The following is a 22099-nucleotide window of genomic DNA, read 5'->3' on the forward strand; positions in this document are numbered from 1 at the left end:
ACTGTAGTCGCAGACTATTTGCTATAGAATTCTGCATATCATTAGATGTCCCTGGATATCTATAGCATTGACTATGTTATGGAAGGGAACATGAATGAAATAGTGGCTCTTTACACAATTAAAAATATTCAGTTAAAAATATATGTACAATATATGTAAAGACCCATGTCTGACATGTTTCACACCTATCAAAAATGAGTATATTTAGAGTTTTTTGCCAGACCGACAATTTCTTCTTGATCAGATTTGTGAAATGGCATATTGAAGTTGTGGGAAATGACTCATTTAGCTGGTTTCAAAATGTTTTGGGATCATGGAAACCAAGAAATGAAAGAAATTATCGATATTTACCCTTTAGGAAAGATATGACCAAATGTCTCTTTATTTCGTTGATAACCTTATCTGTTTGACAGTTGAATGAATAATTGAAACGTACCTATTTTAGTAGACTTGATTAAAAACATCAAACTGCTTGCCGTTCCAAGAGACAGCAGGCTATAAACATTAACCTTTTCTTCATTCATGTGTTGAGGACATTTAAGTTGTTTCCATATCTCGGCTATCGTAAATAATGCTGCAGTGAACATGCAGGTGCAGACATCTTTTGGAGTTAGTGTTTTCCTCCCACGCAGAAATGGAATTGCTGGCTCATACAGTAGCTCTAGTTTTAATTTTGGAGGAACCCCCATACTGTTTTCCACAGAGGCCGCACCAATTTACATTCCCTTCGACAGAGCATAAGGATTTCCTTTTCTTCACATCTTCAACAACCCTTGGTATTTTTTGTCTTTTTTTTCTAGTCGCCATTCTAAAAGGTGTGAGGTGATAGCTCATTGTGGTTTTGATTTGCATTTCCCTGAAGATTAGTGATGTTGAGCACCTTTTTCTATACTGTTGGCCTTCTGTGTTATCTTCTTTGGAAAAATGTCCGCTCGTATCCTCTGTTCATTTTTTAATCAAATTTGTACATTGAGTTGCATGAATGTATATATTTTTTATATTAACACTTTATCAGATATATGATTTGCAACTATTTTCTCCAATTTGGTAAATTGCCTTTTCATTTTGTTGATGTTTCTTCAGCTATGTACAAGACTTTTAATTTGATGTAGCCCCATTCGTTTATTTTAGCTTTTGTTGCTTTTGCTTTTAGTGTCAAATCCAAGCCCTTCCCTTGTCCCCAACTCCGCTCCCCTCTGCCCCCCCGCCCCGCCCCCCACCCCCCAGCCAAAAAAAAAATCATCTCCAAGTCTCCTGTCAAAAGAGCTTAACTGCCTGTGTTTTCTTCTAGGAGTTTTTTTGGTTTCAGGTCTTTCTTAAGTTCAAGCCTTTTCTCTGCATGTTTTCGAGTTTCACTGAAAATCTTTACTAAAGCCAGTCTTGTTTTGAGGATAAAAATGTGACGATGACTTCTGGAGTTTTCATGCCCTGTCCTTTTCAGGGCTAACCTTATAAGGAGCAGAATTTCGACATGTCCTCAGCTTGGGCTCCACGAGACTCTGGAAAAATTCCCCAATCCTACGTCGCTGCCGTGATACTTATTCAGAGTTTCACTTCTGCTGAGAAAGGAGAAGTTAGGACAGCAGTCCCTTTTCATGAATAAATTACATCTTTCAGAGGCCCTAGGAGAAATCCCAGAATGGTAGGTCTCTTTCCCTTGGGGATTTGCTTCCAGAGCGTGGAAACAAACTACTGCGAAGGGAATGGACACTATTTGCAGAGAGTAGTGTCTCTTGAACTGAGGAAACCAGCAGATATTTTAAGTAGGCACCTGGGGCAGTGGGGGCTGGAGAGGGCAGTAGGAGGTAACAGGAACAGTTAGACTGTAGGTGGAGTACAGTAAGTTCAGGGAAGAGTCCATAAAACTCTGGAGATGGGTCCCAGTCACTTCGAAGTAGAGCTGTCATTGACCTGACTTCCTAAGTCCCACGCATTGCCGGTTCAGAGTTTTTCTATGCTGAGAGTATGATGATTACGTGAACAGAGGGATTAAAGATCAGCTCGCCATCCCGTCCCGCCCGCGACTCCTGGGTAGGGAGGGCAGAGTACTACAGGGCTTGCACCAAGAGAGGAGGGGCAAAAGGGAGACCAGACTGAAGAAAAAACAGGAAGGATCCGTCTTTAATCTCTTCTAAAACTTCCACCAGTGTCTTTTCTTCACCGGCTGCGTGCCAGCTGTCGGGAGAGAGCGCAGGCCCTTTTGTGCGGCGCAGGTGCAGGGCACACAACGCTGTGCTCCTGTCCCTTCCTTCTAGGAGAGAGAGCATGGCTGGGCAGCGCGCGCCGCTTCTACTGCTTCTAGTTGGCCTTCTACCTGGGCTGCTGCTCTCAGAGGCAGCCAAAATCTTTACGATGACTTCGTTAGGTGAGTGCATGGCCAAAGAATTGAGAGACGGGTGCCTTGCCAGGGCTCAGGCAAACAGACCGTAGTCGGAGGGTAATTCCATGTGGTTTTCCAGACTGGGCAGGTTCATTGGCCTGGCTGGGGGATGAAGAGTTGCGCGCCTTTAGGGGCGAGGGTAGTGGAGGGGAGAGGGAGGGGTGGGAGAGGCGGAGCAGAGATGTGTATCTATCCCCCTTAGGAGAAGAAGATAGTTCTAGGGAAAACAAAAACTCTTCCCTCTCTCTACTCAGAACGGACTCCCCACGCTGCGAGGCTGGGCTGGGGCCAGAAGTTTAGATGCAGGCCACTGCAGGAGCCCCTGAGCCACCTGCTCTAGTACGTGGCTGGGCATGCAGAGGCTCACCTTACACTTCTAGGAGTGCGCAGCAGTTCCCAGCAGAGACTGGCCAGCACAGGAAGGCTGGAGATTTCACCGTGGCTGAGGAATGGACCCTGCATATCTGGGTTTCTCTCAGCGCCCCCTCTTTTTCACTCATCCTGCTGGAAGTGTTTGCAGGACTCATGTGACCGTTTATGCTGCATTTTGTGGATTCGGTTTTATTTCCTGTATTTTTTAAACCAAAGTGAATAGAAGAAGAAAAGGAAGAACTGTAGCAGGATGAAGGGGTCGTGTAGGATGGAGCTTCCCTAAGATTTTACTTCAGCGAGTGGGCTCTTAGATCACTGTAGATCACCAAGAATTAGGGGATCTTTGAGCCGGAAGGCATCATAAATCACCTGATTCAGTCCCCACTATGTTTTCCTGGTCAGGGAAGAGAGGTGCCTTTTGCAAGAGCACAGCAGACCTTCCTAAGGGCAAACCTCTGGGGTTTACTGACGTTTTTCTCTCACCCTTGGACCACTCTCTCCAAGGCATCCACTCTCATGCCCTTAACAGAGAGGAGTCTTTCAGAAACCCTGGAACTCCACTCTACTTCAAATCTTTTGTTGTTGTTGTTGTTGTTGTTGTTGTTGTTAATCATTCTGATTGTTAATAGATATGAAGCAAAAGAGCTTCCTCAGTTCTTGAAAGTATGTGTTCTCCTGCCAAAGACTCTAGACGGAGCTGGTTCGCGAAGGGCTAGACTCCCTGTTTCTGCCCCAGAATGTACTTGGGCTCACCAGGACCTCTCTATGATTGAAGGCCCATGTCGTCGCCACCCTCTTCCCGCTTCTCAGGTTTTATATGGACTAGAATGTGGGCAAAAGGTGTAGGAGATATTAACTCTATCCCCTGCTACTTGAGACTATTTAAATTTGGGTGTTAAATAACTCAGAAATAGTTCCACTGGCGCTACACTCTAAGCCTAATCTCTAAACTCATGGCATTTGCCATTAACTTCTCATCTTTCTCTTTTGCTGGGATGCTTAGATTCAAACAAAGGCCTCACATTAGAGCTGGTTCTAGGAGAAGGTATCGATGCGATGGAACTTGTATCTCCCCTGAAGATCAAACTTCTCTTTTCTTAGGATCCCAGAATTGTCCTAGGATGATGGGTGGTGTTTCAGTCTCTTATGCATAGAGGATCCTGCAGGCCCACAGTTAAGAATGTTATGTTGTGATGTTCTACAAAATTCAGGCCCCAGCTGAAAAACAGCCTGCCAAATACATGAGATCTCAAGGATTGTGGATTTAAGTGGTGGCTCCACGTCTCAGTGTTCCAATGGCTGTTCTTGGAGTCATATTCAAGGTCCCATGTTTCTGACTTTTACACTAGCACAAATTTCCAAAGAGAAGGATTCCAGAAATAGTTCTCATTGATAATGTTAGGGACATAACACTCACATGGGTAGCACTTTGCCAAAATTTCCACCAGTGCAGTTATTTCTTGAGGACGCAGTGTCTCCATAAGACTGTGGCTAAAATACGGCATGTTCCTTAGGATCAGAAACTCCTTAAGGCCTAAGCACATACCAGCTTATCACGCTGATATGGAGACCATGAGTCATAAGAGGGAACATTTGATGGACGTTTGTCATAAGTGAAGGATTTGGGCCAGCAGGCTCTGGGTGCATGGGCTAGACGAGGCTTACTCAGCTGGGGATGGGAAGATTAACTGATGAAGTTCATTTTTTACTAACCATCAATTTTCTGTTTCCCTACACTTCCTGTTCTGAATTTATCCCCTCATCAAACTCAGAATCTATTTTGTTATTACAAAAATGAAATTTTTTTTTATTGTTCCTAGGTGGAAGCCATTATCTACTGATGAGCCAGGTGTCTCAGGTTCTACAAGATCATGGTCATAACGTCACCATGTTTTACAAGAAAGACGATTTATATATGTCAGGTATTTTTTCCCCACTAATTCTTAATATCATCTATTGCGGGCAAAGAACAACAAAACCTTTTTCATAGAAAATCTTTTCGAATAGTTTTAAAAATCAAATTGGATTGTAAGAATGGAAAAAGGTATGCGTATGTGTGTGTATTTGTGTTTATGTTTATGTAAGGTGTTAGAAAACTTCTTGGCTCTTGTCGACCAGGTGTCCACACACTGTAGTCTCTTATTTTCCTCCCTTGCCTAAGCATCTACTCCATTCTAAGTGAACTTCCACACACTATTACAGATGATTTTGGTAAACGCTACTTTCTAATGTGCTTGAAAATATGTTGAATAGAAGTGTTCAGCTATGTTTAAGATTTCTAATAGGTAAGCATCACTTTTCTTTTTCTGTAGCATAGATTACTTTCTCCTTCTATGATGTCTGAAAGTTAAGGAAGCTTTCTTTGTGAGTCCCTTACTTATGAGAGTCTATCACTGAGATAATCTTGTTGTCTTGAAAATTCAGTGAATGCCTATGCGTTTGTGAGTAGTAATGTCATCAATTCTTAACTGAGTCATTAAATCCAAATAGTTTTCAACTAAAATAAACATAAATCTTATCAACTCTTTTCTGTTGAAAGATAAGGAAACAACAGCCCAGAGAACCTAAATGACCTCCTCAGAGTCACATGGCAGGTTAATAACCATGGCAGGTTGATTTAGGACTTTCACCCTGGATTGCTCTTAAAATGTACTTAACACAAAAATGACCATTTCAACTATTTTTGGATACAGTTTAGTGATTTTAAGTTTATTCACATCATTATGCAGCCATTACCACCATCCATCTCCAGAACTTTTTTACTATCACAAACTGGAACTGTGTACACATTAAACAATACTTGTCTTCAGACGCTGTTAACTATTATTCAACTTTATTTGTCTTATAAATTGACTGTTCTAGGTAACTCATAGAAGTGGAATTATGCAATATTTCTCCTTTTCTGTCTGGCTTATTTCAGTTACATAATGTCTTCACTGCTCATCTAAGTTGTAGCATGTATCAGAATTTTCTTCTTTTTTAAGACTAAATAATATCCCATTGTATGTATATACCACATTTTGTTTATCCATTCATCAATTGATGGACATCTGGATTTTTTTCAACTTTGGTTATTACGAATAATGCTGCTAAGAAAACTATAGTATACAAATATCTGAGTTACTACTTAAATCTATTTTACATCTTCTAGATGAGGTTCTGAATTCTTCACTGAACACCATTTATATATAAACTTTTGCAAGTGCCTTGATTGCAGAACTGATAAAATATCAATGATATTTAATTTAAAGAATTGTAATTCAATTTAATTAAAATGTTAAATTAAGTTAAATTAACATGTTAGATGAAAAATAATTTGGCAGTTCCCATGAACTCTGAGAAATTGCTGAAAGCTACAGACAGACCTTCTACCCCTTTGATAAGCGTATGTACACCAACATCTAAATACGGTTCAGGGAGTTTCTGCGTTCCTTTAGTTTTATCCTTAGGTTTCAGGTTTAAGTGTCTAGAGGTTCTCTCAAAATGCCCTAATAATGGACATTTCTGAGGCTTCGAAAAAGCATATTCGTTTGTTACTTCAGGAGTAGAGCTTGGCTAGATGTGTCTGCAAGTAAAATATGAGTGGTTATTATTTCTCACCTGATGTGCATTTCAGTGCATTGAAACATTTGACCTTTCATTAAGTTTTTGTTTGAACACATTTCTCCATCTTGTTTATTTAGTTACAACTTTAGTAAACGAATGACACTACAGGCTCTGAAGATATAAAGATCTCTAGTACTCACAAGTACTTCTGCTCCAACTGATATCTGGAATCACGATTGGTTCATAGGTAGAAGCTGAAACAATATTGAGGACGTGATAGAAGGAGCCTGGATTGCCACATACAGACTCTTAGTGGAAATGCAGATGGTACGAACTCTGTTAATGAGGATTCAGGAGGAAGGGAAGAACACGATGGAGAAAATCTATATTGTCTGTTAAAATTAGTTAACAGAACCCTCATATAAAACAGAGTCTGAGAATTCTCACTACTGACCCCAAGAGGAAGGGACAGCTAGCAGCATGTGTTCCAACAGGAAGTGATACTACATCAGCAGGAGAAAGAAAGATTTCTCCTTGGTCAGTAACAGCTCAGCCAATAGGAGAAGACCGTGACTCAGCCCATAAAAAGTTACTCATTTCAAACTCTTATTTTTCCTCCAAATGGGGACTCCTTTATAACAGCCCTTGCCAAGACCATAAAGTAATGTTCCTCTTCTTCATTTCTCTGGACTTGCACTTGGTTAGCCATATAACTCAGTGCCCCAAATTGCAATTCTTTGTTGTTCCTGAGTAAGCTCATTTTGCTCCAGAAACTTCTGGCTGTTTGTTTGAGATTAATATGTCTTACACAACATGTAGGTCATCCTAAATAGAATTTTGGTAGAAATGTCGATATTAAAGGCATCTTGCTTTTAAATGTGAGAAGAAAGAGACAAGTTGTAGGAAGAAATATTAAGCATAAGGAAACCAGGACTTTTTGATTGTGGAACTTTTGAGTCTATCCAGGTTGCAATAGATTCTGAAATTAGCAGATCCACTGCCAAGAAAGCAGTTAATCCTTTTCTCCTGTAGAGAAAACTACAAGTGGTGTGGCTGGGCAACCTTTCGCAATGGCCCCTGAAGGATTAAGAGCTCAGAACGTTCAGTCTCACAGAGCACTCTTTGATGATTAGATGTGTGACTCATGGATTCCTTCAGATATATTGGCAGAAGCCAAAATTAGAGGTGAAATCATTTGTAAAGATCTGCGGAGCAGCCTCTTGTCAAACGGAGTGAATTCCCATGACACACCCAGGAGATCCATGAAGTACATGAGAATTTTACTTCAGAAGAAACTCTGACAGTTTGGACTAAAATGGACAGAGGATAACATGAAAGAAGGCCATTAGACTCTGTAAAAGTAAGAAACAGTAGGAGAAACTATTCGGCTGCAAACTCATGATTTCGTTCATGAAGATCAAAGACCTCTAAAGGTGAAGCTGTGGTTTAGAGGGCAGAGCTTCAAGCTCACAAGACTGAAGGACAAATTACAGAGGATTATTTCTAGTCCTTAAAACCAAATTTTATTTGCCCAGTTGGATGTCAAAATTCTTAGGATCGGTGGCTCATTTCTTTTTTTCCGTTTTGTTTCATTTATAATAACAATGTCAGTAATTGGTATCTAATACCTGTGCCACTATTGTTTCTTGGGAGCAGATAATTTTTTTCCCAATTAATAGGTCCTCAGATGGAGAAATTTTGCCCCCAAATAGATCATACCCAGATTCTTGTTCATACTTGATTAAATTATTTGGATAATTTAGTTCGGGACTTTTGAGCTGACGGTATTTAGATGAGATTTTGAGCTATGAGGTGATAGTGTGATGTTTTGAGACTTTTGGGGATGTTGGAATGAAACGAATGTGAGATGTACATGAGTATTTGAGGTGCAGAGAGCAGAACGTAGTAAGAAGATAATGACCTCCACATAAATCCCATGTTCTTATCCCTTGAACCAATGAATATGCTACCTTACCTGGCAAAGGGACTTTGAGATGTGATTAATGAAAAGACCTTGAGAAGGGGAGGTTATCCTGGATTGTCCACGTGAGCCCAATGTAATTACAAGAAGTCTTGTTACAACAAAGAATGTGACAGGAGAGTAAAGAAGTAAATGTGATGTTGGGAGGAAAAGTCAGCGGTGTGATTGCCAGTTTCAAGGAGGCCATAAGCCAAGGAATGAAGGAAGACAGTAAAATCTGGAAAAGACAAGAAAACAGTTTGTTCCCTATAGCTTCTAGAAGGAATGCAGTTCTGCTCACACCTTGCTTTATCCCAGCAAGACCTGTTTTGGACTTTTAATCTCTGAAACTATAAGATAATAAAGTGGGTTGTCTTAAGCCACCAAGTATATAGGAATTTGTTAAAGCAGCAATAGGAAACTAATAGAGCCATCATAGGTGGTCAAGAGAGCTCCAGGAGGCATGACAGGAGGTGGCTGAAGCCTCTATTTGGGAGGGGGGACCTATTGTACTGCAATTTGGACAGATTCTAGAGCTTTTTGCTATTGGGGCCCTATGCCAAGTGGGCTAATAATCAAGTAAGAGGCATTAATGTACTTAAGTCAAACATATAAATGAAAAATGTGTTGTCTCCAGAATGCGAAATTGCCTAAAAACGTTGGACTATTGAGATCTTGTTATATTGTGAATCAATATTATTTATTTTTTAAAAATTTATCTTTAATTATAGTTGACCTGTAAGATATTAGGTTTGTGTGTAGAATATAGAGATACAACATTTATATACCTATCCAAGTGATCATGATCACCACAGTAAGTCTAGTAACCATCTGTCACTGTACTTAGTAGTGATGGTATTACTGACTATATTCCGAGGCTGTACATTACATCCCCATGACATGTTATAATTGGAAGTTTGTACTTCTTAATTTCGTCCCCTTCTTTGCCCATCCCCCGGCTCCACCCTGTGCCAACCACCAGTTCGCTCTCTGAATCTCTAAGTTGATTTCTGTTTTATTTTGTTTTTTTTTTGTTGTTGTTGTTGTAGTTGTTTTTTTAGATTCTACATATAAGTTAAATCATACAGTATTTGTCTCCTCTGACTTATTTCACTTTCCATAACACTCTCTAGATTCATGCATCTTGTCATAAGTGACAAAATTTAATTCTTTTTTATGGTTGAGTATTTAATACACTGTTCTATTACACACACACACACACACACACACACACACACACACACACACACACCCTACAACTTTTTTATCCACTCATCTATTGATGGACACCTCAGTTGTTTCCACATCTTGACTATTGTAATAAATGCTGAAATGATCATAGGGATGTATATATCTTTTTAAATTATTTTTTAAAATTTTCTTCAGATAAATATTCTGAGGTTGAATTGCTAGGCCATACAATAGTTTTATTTTTAATTTTTTTGAGGAATATCCATTCTGCATAATGGCTGCACTAGTTTACACTCGCAACATAGTGCATAAGAGCTCCCTTTCAATCTGCACCTTTGCCAACGCTTGTTATTTGTTGTCATTTTGGCAGTAACATTTTAACAGGTGTAAGGTGATCTCTCACTTCATTGTGGTTTTGATTTGTATTTCCTTGATATTTAGTGACACTGACCATCTTTTCATGTATCTGTTGACTAACCGTATGTCTTCTTGGGAGAACTATCTATTCAGGTCCTCTGCCTATTTTTCTATGGATCGTTTATCTTTTTGATTTTGAGTTGTATGACTTCTTTATATATTTTGAATATTACCCCCTTATCAGATATGTTATTTGCAAATATCTTCTCCCATTCAGTAGTTTGCCTTTTTGTCTTGTTGTTGGCTTCTTTTGCTGCGCAAAAGCTTTTTAGTTTTATGTAGTCCCATTTGTTTAATCTTCCTTTTCTTGCCTTTGCCCAAGGATACGTATCTAAAAATATGTTGCCGAGACTAATATCAAAGAGTTATTGCCTATCTTTCTTGTAAGAGTTTGTGGTTTCAATTCTAACCTTTAAGTCTTTGATCCATTTTGAGTTTAATTTGTATATGGTGTAAGAAAGTGGTCTAGTTTCTTTTATTTTTTCTTTCTTTCTTTCTTTTTTTTTTTGCATGTATCTGTCTAGTTTTTCCAACGCCATTTATTGAAGGGACCATCTTTATCTCATTGTGTATCTTTGCCTCCTTTGTCATAGATTAATTAGCCATATAGGTGTGGGTTTATTCCTAGGCTCTCTATTCTGTTCCATTGATCTATGTTTTTCTGTACTGGTACCATGCTGCTTTGATTACTATAGCTTTATCATATATAAAGGGATAGAGAGGACTTAAACTGACCAGATAATTCCCAGGAATTTAACTGAGGAACTGGGCCTTGAGCTTTGTGTGAGGTCAATGGCATTTCCCTTTCTGTGAGTTCCTTAGTGTTTCTATGTCTTGCATGAGTGCATCAAATGAATCTTTTTGGAGGAGGATGTCCTCAATGTCACACTTGAGGATGTCACACTTGTGCTCCTGGGAAAAGTTGGGCGTGGTTAAGACTTTGCCAACAAAGATTATAGCCAATGGTAGCATCGTTGACGTGCCCTATTGGCAGCCAGTTAAAGGTGTATTGTGTCCTTTCCAAGGAGGAGGCAAAATGCAGGTTAGAGCCTGTTGAAACAAGTACTGAACATAACACATTAGCCAAATCTATGACTGCAAAGAATTTGAGAGTAGATGCTTGGATACAGTCAATAATTTCACTAAGATTGGATATGGGAGCTTCAATGTGTGAGAACATGCACTAATTTATCCCCAGACTCTACACACGATTAAGTTGGATGCCATGACTGTTGAAGGCACACAGGCATTAATAGCATATGAAACATTATACCCAAACAATAAGGAATTTTTGGAAGAACAGGACCGTTTCCCAAGCAAATGTGAAAAATGGCTTTCCAGAGCAAGGAATAATGACTAGCTTGAGTTTCCATTGTGAATAGTGGGTTGGGAATGGGTGAGGGTTCTCTGTCATTTGCCTGACTCCTATGGCCTGAAACTGCCACTAGAGACAAAGAGAGGAACATTCAGAGTTTCTTATCAGTTTTCCCAAACTGGGTCCAGAAGAGGGAGTGTGAGATAGGGCTTGATATGTGTTAGCAGGCAAACATCAAAAATGGACTCAGACGATTTACTATACATGGATAATGTGGGCGAAGCCACTTTGGTAAGTAGAGGTACAGAGGACTATTATTTTAATTAAACCATTTAGTACTGGTTACTGAAATGAAAAGTATTTGGATGCCTCACTTTAAATAGTGAAAATAATTTTTTCGACAAGAGAAAGAGCAAAGGCTCTGGAATTAAAAAGACCTGTATTTAAATAAAACCCACCTACTTACTATGCGCGCAACTTTGACAAATGATCTTAAACTCATTTAACTTTGTTTTCTTTTCTGCAAAATGAGATGAATAGCTATCTCTTCAATAAAATCTTTAAATGGAATCTTCCATTACTTTAAATTGAAAAGCATTCCTGAATCATTGTAAAGTTAATGTTTTCAGTTTATGAGATTGAATAAATAAGAAAGCAATCAAACCAAACCGTAATAGTTCAAAAAGCAAACATTGAAGGAAGTGTAACTTTATTGGAACAAATGTTGATATCACCATGGTAATGTTGATCTTGTTGTGTGACATACTTAAAATGATCAACCAATTGGTGTTTTTTAGGTTTTAAAGAGGAGGAAAAATCATACAACGTTATTACTTGGTTTTCACCTGAAGATTGTGACATAGAATTTAAGGAGAGTGCTGAGTTTTTTATAAGAGAAGGTTTGGAAGGCAGGTAATTTCTTTTTATTACTTGAACCAAAGAGTCACTGTTTTAGTGATACAAATTCATGGATAGATGCATGGATACTTAAACCGAGTTTATGAGAAAGTATAGGTGAATGGATGGAAGGATGGGTGCAGGGATGAAGGGATAGATGATGAGTGGACGATTGAGTAAACAAGTATTTTACACCAAATCACACAGTGTAGTCACTGGAAATTCTTCCTTACTATGAACTGTTCCTCTTCCACTGTAAGTATGAATGATATCTATAGAGAGTGAAGGTTGTTTCTTCTGGGAACTCTTTGCAATACTTCACTTGCAATCTTTGTCTATAATTCCCCAACACAACAATGAAGGCACCTCCACCTCAGAGCTAACCTTTGCCACTCATTTTTCATCTTTTCTTTTAATGTATATTCGCTAATGGAGGGAAGACTTATGAACACTGGTTTTCTTCTAGTAATTAAACATTGGGCCAGGCGAAGTCTCTTTTAAGTAGCGATCAACCTCATGCAAATATGATGCAAAGCTGACTTCCTTTGGTTCATCTGGAATGGAAAGTAACACCTAATTCCTCGTTCTTTGACATGAAAGTGGAAAGACAGGAAAACATGTCTGTCTTGGTTAATTACAGTAGCCTCACCTTCTTTTTTTTTGTAACGTTGAAAATTCTACTTACTACTCACAGTCTGCTAAAATTTGACTTTTTAAAAAATTAAAGCCTTCTTTCCTACTCAAACTGAAGGACCACAGTACCTCTTGTATAAGTCTGATCTAACTTACACATTCGACACTTAATTTATATCATCTTACCAGTTAGTTATAAATTTAGTTGGTTGTCAATTTTAAGTATATGTTTTACTTCATGCTAATTTAATATTTTTGAGGATGGTTAGGTAGCCATGCATTCTTGAATTTTTTTTATATTTATTAGCTTATTTTTAAATATGATTAATGAAATACATTCTAGGAATTTTTATAGCATGACTGAAATTATCCAAAATATTTGGCAACCACTCTTTGTTATGTGAGATCTTAAAACATAGCATCATTTTAGCTAATTACTTTCACTGTGTAACTTGTAGTTGATCCTAAAGATCAGGCTGAGATCACAGCCTCTGGAACTTCTCTATCTGGGGTGCTATAGCACAGTGGTGTACAATTACAGGTGTGTCATAGTATTGATTCTCTTGGTCCTCCATGCAGCCACAGGTCCTCTGACATCTTGAGCCATTGCACCTGTTACCTCTGGTACCTTAAAGTATAGATGTTGCCCTCATCTATTTCCTCATCCCTTGTACAAACAGGAAAAAGGGTCAAATTCTATTCAGGAACTGATGGGAAAGCTTTGCACAAAGATAGGCCCCTGGAATAATCCCATAGGTAAAGCATTAATTGCCTGTTAGTAAAGCTTTGCCATTATCTTCTCTGGACACCCCACTGGTACTGAAGTGGAAAATTAATAAAGTGTTTCAAAATCAGGCTTTTTTATTGCTTAGCCTATTGGCATAGAAATGTGGAATTCCCATTTTTAGCTGAAAGATTTTGAGCTCTAATATAAGAGTTCTTAGGGTGAGGTGATCTGTTATATGGAGAATACGCAGTGATTTTTTTTAAAAAAGCCTGTATTGTCAATACTGATGGGACCGTATCCACAATTTGCCTGAGTAAACAAGAAAATCACTCATAAAAGGTCAGTACATAATTGGTTGTTAAGGAGAACATGACAGAGAATATCGAGTAGAAAGAAATTTGTGAGATTTGCTATGGTCAGAGGAGGCACCCATGATAATTCGTTTTCAGTTAACGTAATTCTACTGTGCCTATGAGTTTCAAGAACTGAGAGTTCAAAGATATATGTTTTCTAAAGAACTGGCACAGACAATGCTTGGGATTTGAATAGCATAGGAAAGAGTTGGAAAGAAGCATTCTCGAGAGCATAACATCTGCTCGGAGTGATTGAGAAGAGGGCAGATGGTAGCTGCTTGTGTGCCCTTGATTATCTGGGATATTTTCTTTATAGCCTAAGACTTTTTTTATGTATTATAAAATTAACACCCCCTACAACTATTCATCATTTATTTTCCTTCTTATAGAGACAGCTTTGAAAACATTGTAAAAATATGGAAATCACTGGGCCTTCAGTGCAATCATTTGCTAAGAAATGGTATCATGGATTCCTTAAAGAGTGAGAACTTTGACCTGTTGGTGATCGAAGGTTTTGACTTCTGTGGCCTCCTGGTTGCTGAGAAGCTTGGGAAGCCATTCGTGACCACTCTCCCTACCACATTTGGCACTTTGGAATTTGGGCTACCAAGCCCTATATCTTATGTGCCAGTATTTCATTCCTTGCTAACTGACCACATGGACTTCTGGAGCCGAGTAAAGAATTTTATGACGTTCATTGATTTCTTCATGCAACAATGGCGGCTTCACTCTGTATTTGATGATATCATCAAGGAGCATTTTCAGGAAGGTTCTAGGCCAGTCTTGTCTCATCTTCTAAAAAAAGCAGAGCTGTGGTTTGTTAACTCTGACTTTGCCTTTGAATTTGCTCGGCCTCTGTTTCCCAACACTGTGTATATTGGAGGTTTAATGGCCAAACCTAGTAAACCAGTACCACATGTAAGTGAACCTTAACTTTCAATATGGATTTCTTGCAGAGGTCTTCAGTGCAGATTTGGTGGCTGTCCCTGCCAGTGGGATCCTGGGACCAATAGGGCAAAACAAGTGAGGTACCTAAGGCACACTAAGGAACTGCTCACTTTCAGGGTCATGTGGGTACAGTGTCGGGACTTGCACACCCCTGAATTTGAGGGCTTCCTTAAATGATACACCCAGGCTCCTCTCTAGCCTCATCATAGCCCTGACCTGTTGGGATAAACCTTTTAATAGGTTGATATTTTTATACACATTTCGTGTGATCGTATGTGTAGGAAGTTTGTTATGGGCATCTGTCACATGCAGGAATTATTAAGGAGATTAATTACTCACAATGAAACATACAACACTCTGAGTACAGGGTGTAACCAAGGTGGGACTGTGTGGGACTGATAATAAGACCTATAGACTTTATCTCCAGCATCCCTTGCCTGTAGAGTCCTGGTTTCTAACTTCGCCTAGGCCTCCTTGTCTGTTAGATCTGGGTCAGGCCTGGCTAAGTCAGTTTGAATGCCTAGCCTAGACTCAGAAATCCTGCTATCGAAGCTTTCAAAATGGAGAGAAGCTAGGATGAGTCGGTTACCCTTTGCCTATCAGCACAGGGTTGCCATTTTATGGGATTTTTATATATAATATCTTCCTTTCCCACCTGGATGGAAGTATGCTGAGCTCTATTTTTCTAAGGAAATAGAGGCCCAGGTGCTGTGACTTTCCCACTACCATTCACTTAAGAGCCAGGAAGAGCCCCGATTTGGCCTGGAGATCCCAGCACTGAGGTGCCCTACCCTTCCCCTACTGACCTTGTGTTAAGTGATCAGGAAAAGTTGCAGAATGATCCATGGGCTAGATGAGCTCTGAGTTGGTGGCAGGATTTTTTTGAGGAATGGAACTCGGAGGGCCAGCATTCCAGTGAGGGGAAAGAGGGGGCCCACAGTGTTGAGGTAGAAGTGAGATGCCCATAATTCTGGGTTCCTTGGCTGGAGTAAATATTCCCATGTGGATATAATATGTAGTAGACACATGGGTGAACCACTGACATGGGAGATGAGCTACAAGATCAGTGACTGAGAATATCATGGACTATCAGAGGAAAGCCCGCCACGTGGTGTATTGGGTGTGGACGCATGGTCAGGAGCCTTCCCTGTTCTGCCTTTACTGCTTCTTATGCCAAAGGCGTTCTCCCAGCTTCACTCTAGCCTCTAGAGATCTCCCCACTGCACCCTCCCCCACCACCTCGCCCCCGCTGGACTGTCTCCCTCCACCAGTTTCCTTCCTAACCCCACTGCCTCTCATCTGGCTTTGGAAATCTCTCAAGCGACCTGAAATGAGTAGAGGACCTTGGGGGACTCAGACACTAGCATCCAGGTTTTAAAGAAGAAGGATGTTCTCACCAACAGAGTGGATATTAGCACAATGCAGATGAGGCTGAGCTGTCCCGGGGGTTGTGATCATAGTTTCAGAACTGTGAGCTCTGGGAATGACAGGAGGGTGTGTTAATAAATAGCCTGACTTTCATTTCATGGCTGTCTAGGCCTTCATGGAAGAGTTTGTTCACTTCCTTTCCTCTCTTACCTTTTTCCAGGAATTTGAAACGTTCATTGCCAAGTTTGGAGACTCTGGTTTTGTCCTTGTGGTCCTGGGCTCCGTGGTGGACATGTTTCAATCCCAGGAGGTTCTTAAGGAGATGAACAGCGCCTTTGCTCGTCTTCCTCACGGGGTGATATGGAAGTATGACTCTTCTCGTTGGCCCAAAGACATCAAATTGTCAGCGAATGTAAAAATGGTGGACTGGCTTCCTCAGAAAGACCTCCTGGGTAAGGACCACCCTGGTGTGCTTCTCTCTTTTAATTTATGTGTCTCTAAGGCTCATCAGGGCTCTGACATCTAGCTAGGCAACCCTGTCAGTGTATAAAGCTGTTGTAGGCTAAAGGTAAGTCTCCAAAGGGGAGGAATGGATTAGCCATCTGGAGTTGTTGGGGAATGAGACTTCACTTCCAAAGAGATCAGATGGCAAGACAGCCGTTTCTCCTTCATTTTTTTGCTATTCCAGGCCTGATATCGGTAGCCATTAAAGTCATCGTAACTTACTGCATCTGGTCTAGAACAAGGTCACTCAAACAGAGTGCCAAACAGTCTGTTAACTCTGAGAATGCATACTAGGGCGCATGTTGCCACTGTATTTAGTGGCTTTATGAACACCTGTTTAGCCACAGATACCCCCCCCACACACACACACAGATACATCTTCCTATAATACTAATTTATGAGCAACTCATACCTTCAACACATTGATGCCAATATTGTCTTCAGGTTGTGTCAAAATACCTGAAGCTAATCTGAGCAACCTCATAGCCAGTTATTTAATCCATTGAAGCTCTGGTACCAGAGAGTTCCCTCGCTTCCTTTCTCCCCACATCCCTGCCAAAAAAAAAAAAAAAAAGTTTCTTTGCACCTAGTGCTGCTTCTTAGAAACCCCTGACAGCCAGACCTGTGACTGGATCAGAGGCTTGTAACCAAGGTTATGACTAAAAATAATCTGTGGAATGTAAAAAACAGATTTCTGGGTCCACTTCTGCAAATGTATTTTTTACGTCCAGATTGGGGCACATGATTCTGGTTTCACAGAAGAGACAAAAGATTCTGATGCTCAGCCCAGTTGAGAGGCACAGACTGGTATGAACTTTTCGTTATCAATAATCATTTTAGTTAGGTCTAAATATTGTAAGATGGAAAGGGTAAAACTGGAAATACTGAGTTGTTGGGTCCAGTCTCTGCTTTCAGGGGGCTTTTCATATACTCGAGGAGAAAATACATACAGCGAAAGTTTTATGAATGACACAGGAGTTGTGTCATGAATTCAGAGAGGAGGGGAAATTAGTTGGCAATTAAGAAAAGGTTGCTCAAAACTTAAAAAGAGAGAGAGATGGACACACACAGAGACAGAGATAGAGACCTAAAGAGAAAGCAGATGAAAAAATCAGAGAGGCACTAAAATCAAAGAGAAACACTGGGTTTATAGAGACAGGTGGACGGACGGACGGATGGATGGATGGATGAAGATATATGCTCTGCTTAGCACTATTCTCTCCAGAATTTTTTGGGTTCTGAGTTTTGCCTGTGTTCTAGCTGAGGCAAGGAGTCTCTATACAGAGGCAAAAGAATCCTGGAACATGCATCTTGGTTGTGTCCCAAGCCAAATCATCTTTACAGTGTATCCGGCTCACCTCGAGATCCCTTGGTGTATGTGTTGCCCTAACTGCTTTCCCTTGTGTTCTGAAACGTTTCACTCCGAAGCGCTGTGCTCTCTTTTTCATTTACAACAGCTCACCCTCGCATCCGTCTTTTCATCACCCATGGAGGGATGAATAGCATAATGGAGGCCATCCGGCATGGTGTGCCCATAGTGGGGCTTGCCATCCTTGGAGACCAGCCTGGAAATATGGTTCGAGTAGAAGCCAAAAAGTTTGGTGTCTCTATTCGTTTCCAGCAGGTCAAAGCTGAGACATTGGCTCTGACGGCGAAGCAAGTCATAGAAGACAAGAGGTATGCAGCTCCCCGGGCTTGTGGTCACATAGGCTGAATGCAGACCTCAGACACAAAGAGCTCTGTATGGGTCTTTTCTGCAACAAAAGCTGCAACTTCCAGGATACAGGATCATATGTGTTTGATGCTAACAGCTGGTCTCTTTCCTCTGAGAACAAAACCAGGCAATTTCGCTTAGATGTGAGAATAATTTTCTATCTTAAGGGTTGTAAGGAACCTGAACTACTTACACAGGGTCTCTTTGGAGGTCTTATATTTTGGGTGTGCTTATGGTAGAATTCCTATAGAGGCAGGAGGTTGCCTTTCTGTACCCCGATATGCCACGCTGTTCCCACCTCAGGCCTGTTGTCTCATTTTTGTGAGATTTGGATCTCATCTCTAATGTAGCCTTCTCAGAAAGGATGCTTTTGTCTGACAGCCCGAACTAGACTCCGTCTCATCCATGCCAGTCTTAATTCGTGATTTCTTCAGGGTCTGTAATTACTTCATTTCTTCAGCACATTTAAATTATCATCTGTTGCCCGACACTTGAAAGTGGAAATTCAACTTCCTGAGGACAGTAGTGAGTGTCTCTTCTTTTCCACCGTGATCCCAGGGTGTAGCAAAGGGCCTGTCACAAAGTAAGTTTGAATGAATTTCTGTCAAGTGAGTCATTAAGAAAATCCACTGACCTTACATAGATTCTGATCCAGCACAATGATATTACATGAAGAGAAAATTATATATATATATATATATATATATATATATATATATATATATGTATATTATAACTAAAGAGTAATGAATAACTTAGAGTTTCAAAAGTACATAAATCGAATCTCACAATCCAACATATTATGTAGCACATAGAAGCCCTGGAAGGAGTTCTTGTTAGATGCCTGAAAACAACCATGTAGCTTGTGATTCTCAACCGGAGAAAAGTTGTTAAGCTCTAGGGGGTATGATAACCCAGAAGTTTTATACATATTTGGTATCTTATGTGCTGTAAATGTTTGATTTCTGATAAATGAGGTGAGATCTTTCATTGGATTTTCAAAGACCTAGACCCAAAGGCCATGATCCACTGACCCCTATGATGGAGTCGTTTGAGCTGGGCTGACCCACGAACATTGCGCATCAGGACCAGCTACTTAATTTATGGGGCCTGATATAAAGTGCATATGCAGGATTCCTTAGTATTAAGCTGAACGAGTTCAAGATGGTGGCAGCAGAGAATTAAATCAAGCACAGGACCTGTCTCAGTGAGGGATCCCATACAGGAATGCAGCCACAGCCCATGAAGCCAGTACCGGTCAATGTTGTGCTCTGAAGGGACTGAACATTGCGGGTGTTATCCTGGGCTGCAGTCCCCAAAGCCATATTTGTTGCCTAGCCCCAACACTAGCACAAAGTAGATACTCAATATACATATAGGATGATTACATCGCGTACAACTTTCCTGTTGTATATCATAAGCCTCTGTGGGGTAGAGACTCATCTTCATAAACTCAGTCACTTTTTTAAGTTTGGCATTTTTAGCACTAAGTGTGGGTCTTTGCATATAGGTATCAGTTTGAACTCTTCAAAGGGTCCCAGGGAAATGGTGGCAAGGCCAGGCCTACAATGTCTCCTTGAAATTCAGTCTTAGGTGCATATGGTGAAAGGCGTGTGAGACAGGTCTCCAAGACTTCTGAGATCGCATGAGCAATGCCCGCCTCTGTCTCTGCCAACAGGTACAAGTCGGCAGCAGTGGCCGCCAGCATCATCATGCGCTCCCAACCCCTGACCCCCACACAGAGGCTGGTGGGCTGGATCGACCACGTCCTACAGACAGGGGGAGCAGCGCACCTCAAGCCCCGTGCCCTCCAGCAGCCCTGGTATGAGCAGTACCTACTGGACGTCTTCTCGTTCCTGCTGGTGGTCACCCTGGGCTCCCTGTGGCTCTGTTGGAAGCTACTGGGCATGGTGGTCAGGTGGCTGTGTGGGTCCAGGAAGCAGAAGAAGGCTTGATGAACCCCGTAGCCATGGCCAGGAGGGTTTGGGGAGCCACTGGTTCTTTGGAGACTTCCGCAGCACAGGCCACTCCTGGTGTCCCACCCGACCTCCACTTAACAATGGCACACAAATTGCTTCTCACTCTTTTCTGCCTCTATTTAGAAAGTCTTATGAAGAAATCTTGGGCTTCTTTTTAAAAGAGAATTAAGGCGAAATACACATCACATAAAATTTACCATTTTATCCACTACGTATACAATTCAGTGACATCAAATACATTCACATATTCATGTAATCATCACTACCATCTGATTCTGGAACTTTTTTTCATCTTCCGAAACTAAAATTCTGCACCGATTAAACAAGAATTCCTCATTCCCCTGCTGCCGCCCCTAAGTCCCTGGCAACCCACGTTCTACTTTCTGTGGCTATAAATTTGATCTTGGCTCCTTGATGTGCCCCTCATCGGTGGACCCCTCCATTCAGACACTGACCTTCACCAGGCGGCCCCACATTCCTCCTCACCCCCATCCCCAGACACAACGCTCTACTTCCTTCTCCCTGTCTAGGAGACTTCTCAGTCTCCTGCCCCTTTCTCTTATACTTTCGATGACTATGATGTAAGATCTTTGGTCAGTTCTTCCATTCTAGGCCTACCTCTAGCATCTCATTTTCATCTCACCTTGAAACTCAAGAAGCCTGGCCTCTGTCCTGCAGTGAGGCAGAGACAGCCCCTCCCAGGACCCCACCTTTGGTCTCTGCCTCAGGTCCCTTCCAGTGGAGAGCGTCTCCTTTGCTGGTCAGGCCTGGGGCTGCCTCGGCCCACAGCTGGTGCTGTGTTTCCCGTTTTTCGGTTCCCTTCTGAAGATCCCATTCTTACAAATGTAGTTACGGAAATCTCAGTGGAGATCTGGAACCTACATGTAAGTTTTTGGGCCCGGAGGTCCAGTGGCCATGGTGGTGCCCAAGATTTTCTTGATGTAGAAGAGAACATTGCAATATGTGACAAATCCATAGGGAGTACATTCAGTTCCTAGTAAGAGAAAGGAGAAAAATCATGCCCTAAACACACCTGAGTTTTTGATGTGTTTTTTCTTTTTTTTTCAAAACAGGCCATAGTGCATTGTGGGGAATATAGGCAATGGTATTGTAATGGTTTTGTGCAGTGCTGGGTGGATGCTGGAGTAATCAGAGGGATCGCTATGTGGATTATATAGATGTGTGGTCACTATGCTGTATACCTGAAACTAATATTAAAAAAAAAAAAGCCTGAAGACAAGCCATTGAGGGCTAGTGTGGTAGCTCATCCTGCCATCTTTTGCCTCTCGCCTGTTTTTTTTTTTTTTTTTTTTTTAATTTCTTCTGCCTTTTTAATCTTTTCTAAACTACTCACCAAGCTACCTCTCTGGTATGTTGCTTTCATGAAATATTTTGCCTTCAGTTATTTTACCCTCATATTTGCTTTTGGATTCTCAGATGGAAGAATTTCTTCCTAAAAAGTTTCAAATGCGTGGTATCTAGTGGATTAAAATATAGTGAAGAAACATTATAAACAAGGATGGGCTTGGAAACCATGGATTGCTTAACTCTGAGGTTGTGAAACGTATTATAAAATAATTCAAATAAAAAAATGAAACATGTAATACAAATATTTCCTTCAGAAATAAGAAAGGCCCACCCTTGCCAATGTCAGGATGGGATTCGCCTGTTCATATGCAAAGCTGGAGGCTTGGTATCTACCCACCCAGTTATGTGAGTTCTCACACGTGAGTTCTCACAATGTCACATGTGGTCAGGAGCATGTCACATGCAGAAGTGTGTGTGTGTGTGTGTG

At 40.9% G+C, this 22099-nt stretch overlaps 1 protein-coding gene across 1 annotated transcript; it reads left to right on the forward strand.

Moving 5' to 3' along the window:
- The first annotated feature begins 1996 nt into the window (after positions 1–1996).
- On the forward strand, positions 1997–22053 carry LOC107509708 (UDP-glucuronosyltransferase 3A1). Its single transcript, XM_016142450.2, has 7 exons — positions 1997–2365; positions 4573–4674; positions 11979–12093; positions 14181–14709; positions 16328–16559; positions 18069–18288; positions 20004–22053. The coding sequence occupies exons 1-7, from the start codon at positions 2266–2268 to the stop codon at positions 20278–20280; spliced, it is 1575 nt and encodes a 524-aa protein (XP_015997936.1). The 5' UTR covers positions 1997–2265; the 3' UTR covers positions 20281–22053.
- The last annotated feature ends 46 nt before the right edge of the window (positions 22054–22099 follow it).

This window comes from Rousettus aegyptiacus, unplaced genomic scaffold (assembly GCF_014176215.1).
Source record: "Rousettus aegyptiacus isolate mRouAeg1 unplaced genomic scaffold, mRouAeg1.p scaffold_m13_p_8, whole genome shotgun sequence".
NCBI classification, from domain to species: domain Eukaryota; kingdom Metazoa; phylum Chordata; class Mammalia; order Chiroptera; family Pteropodidae; genus Rousettus; species Rousettus aegyptiacus.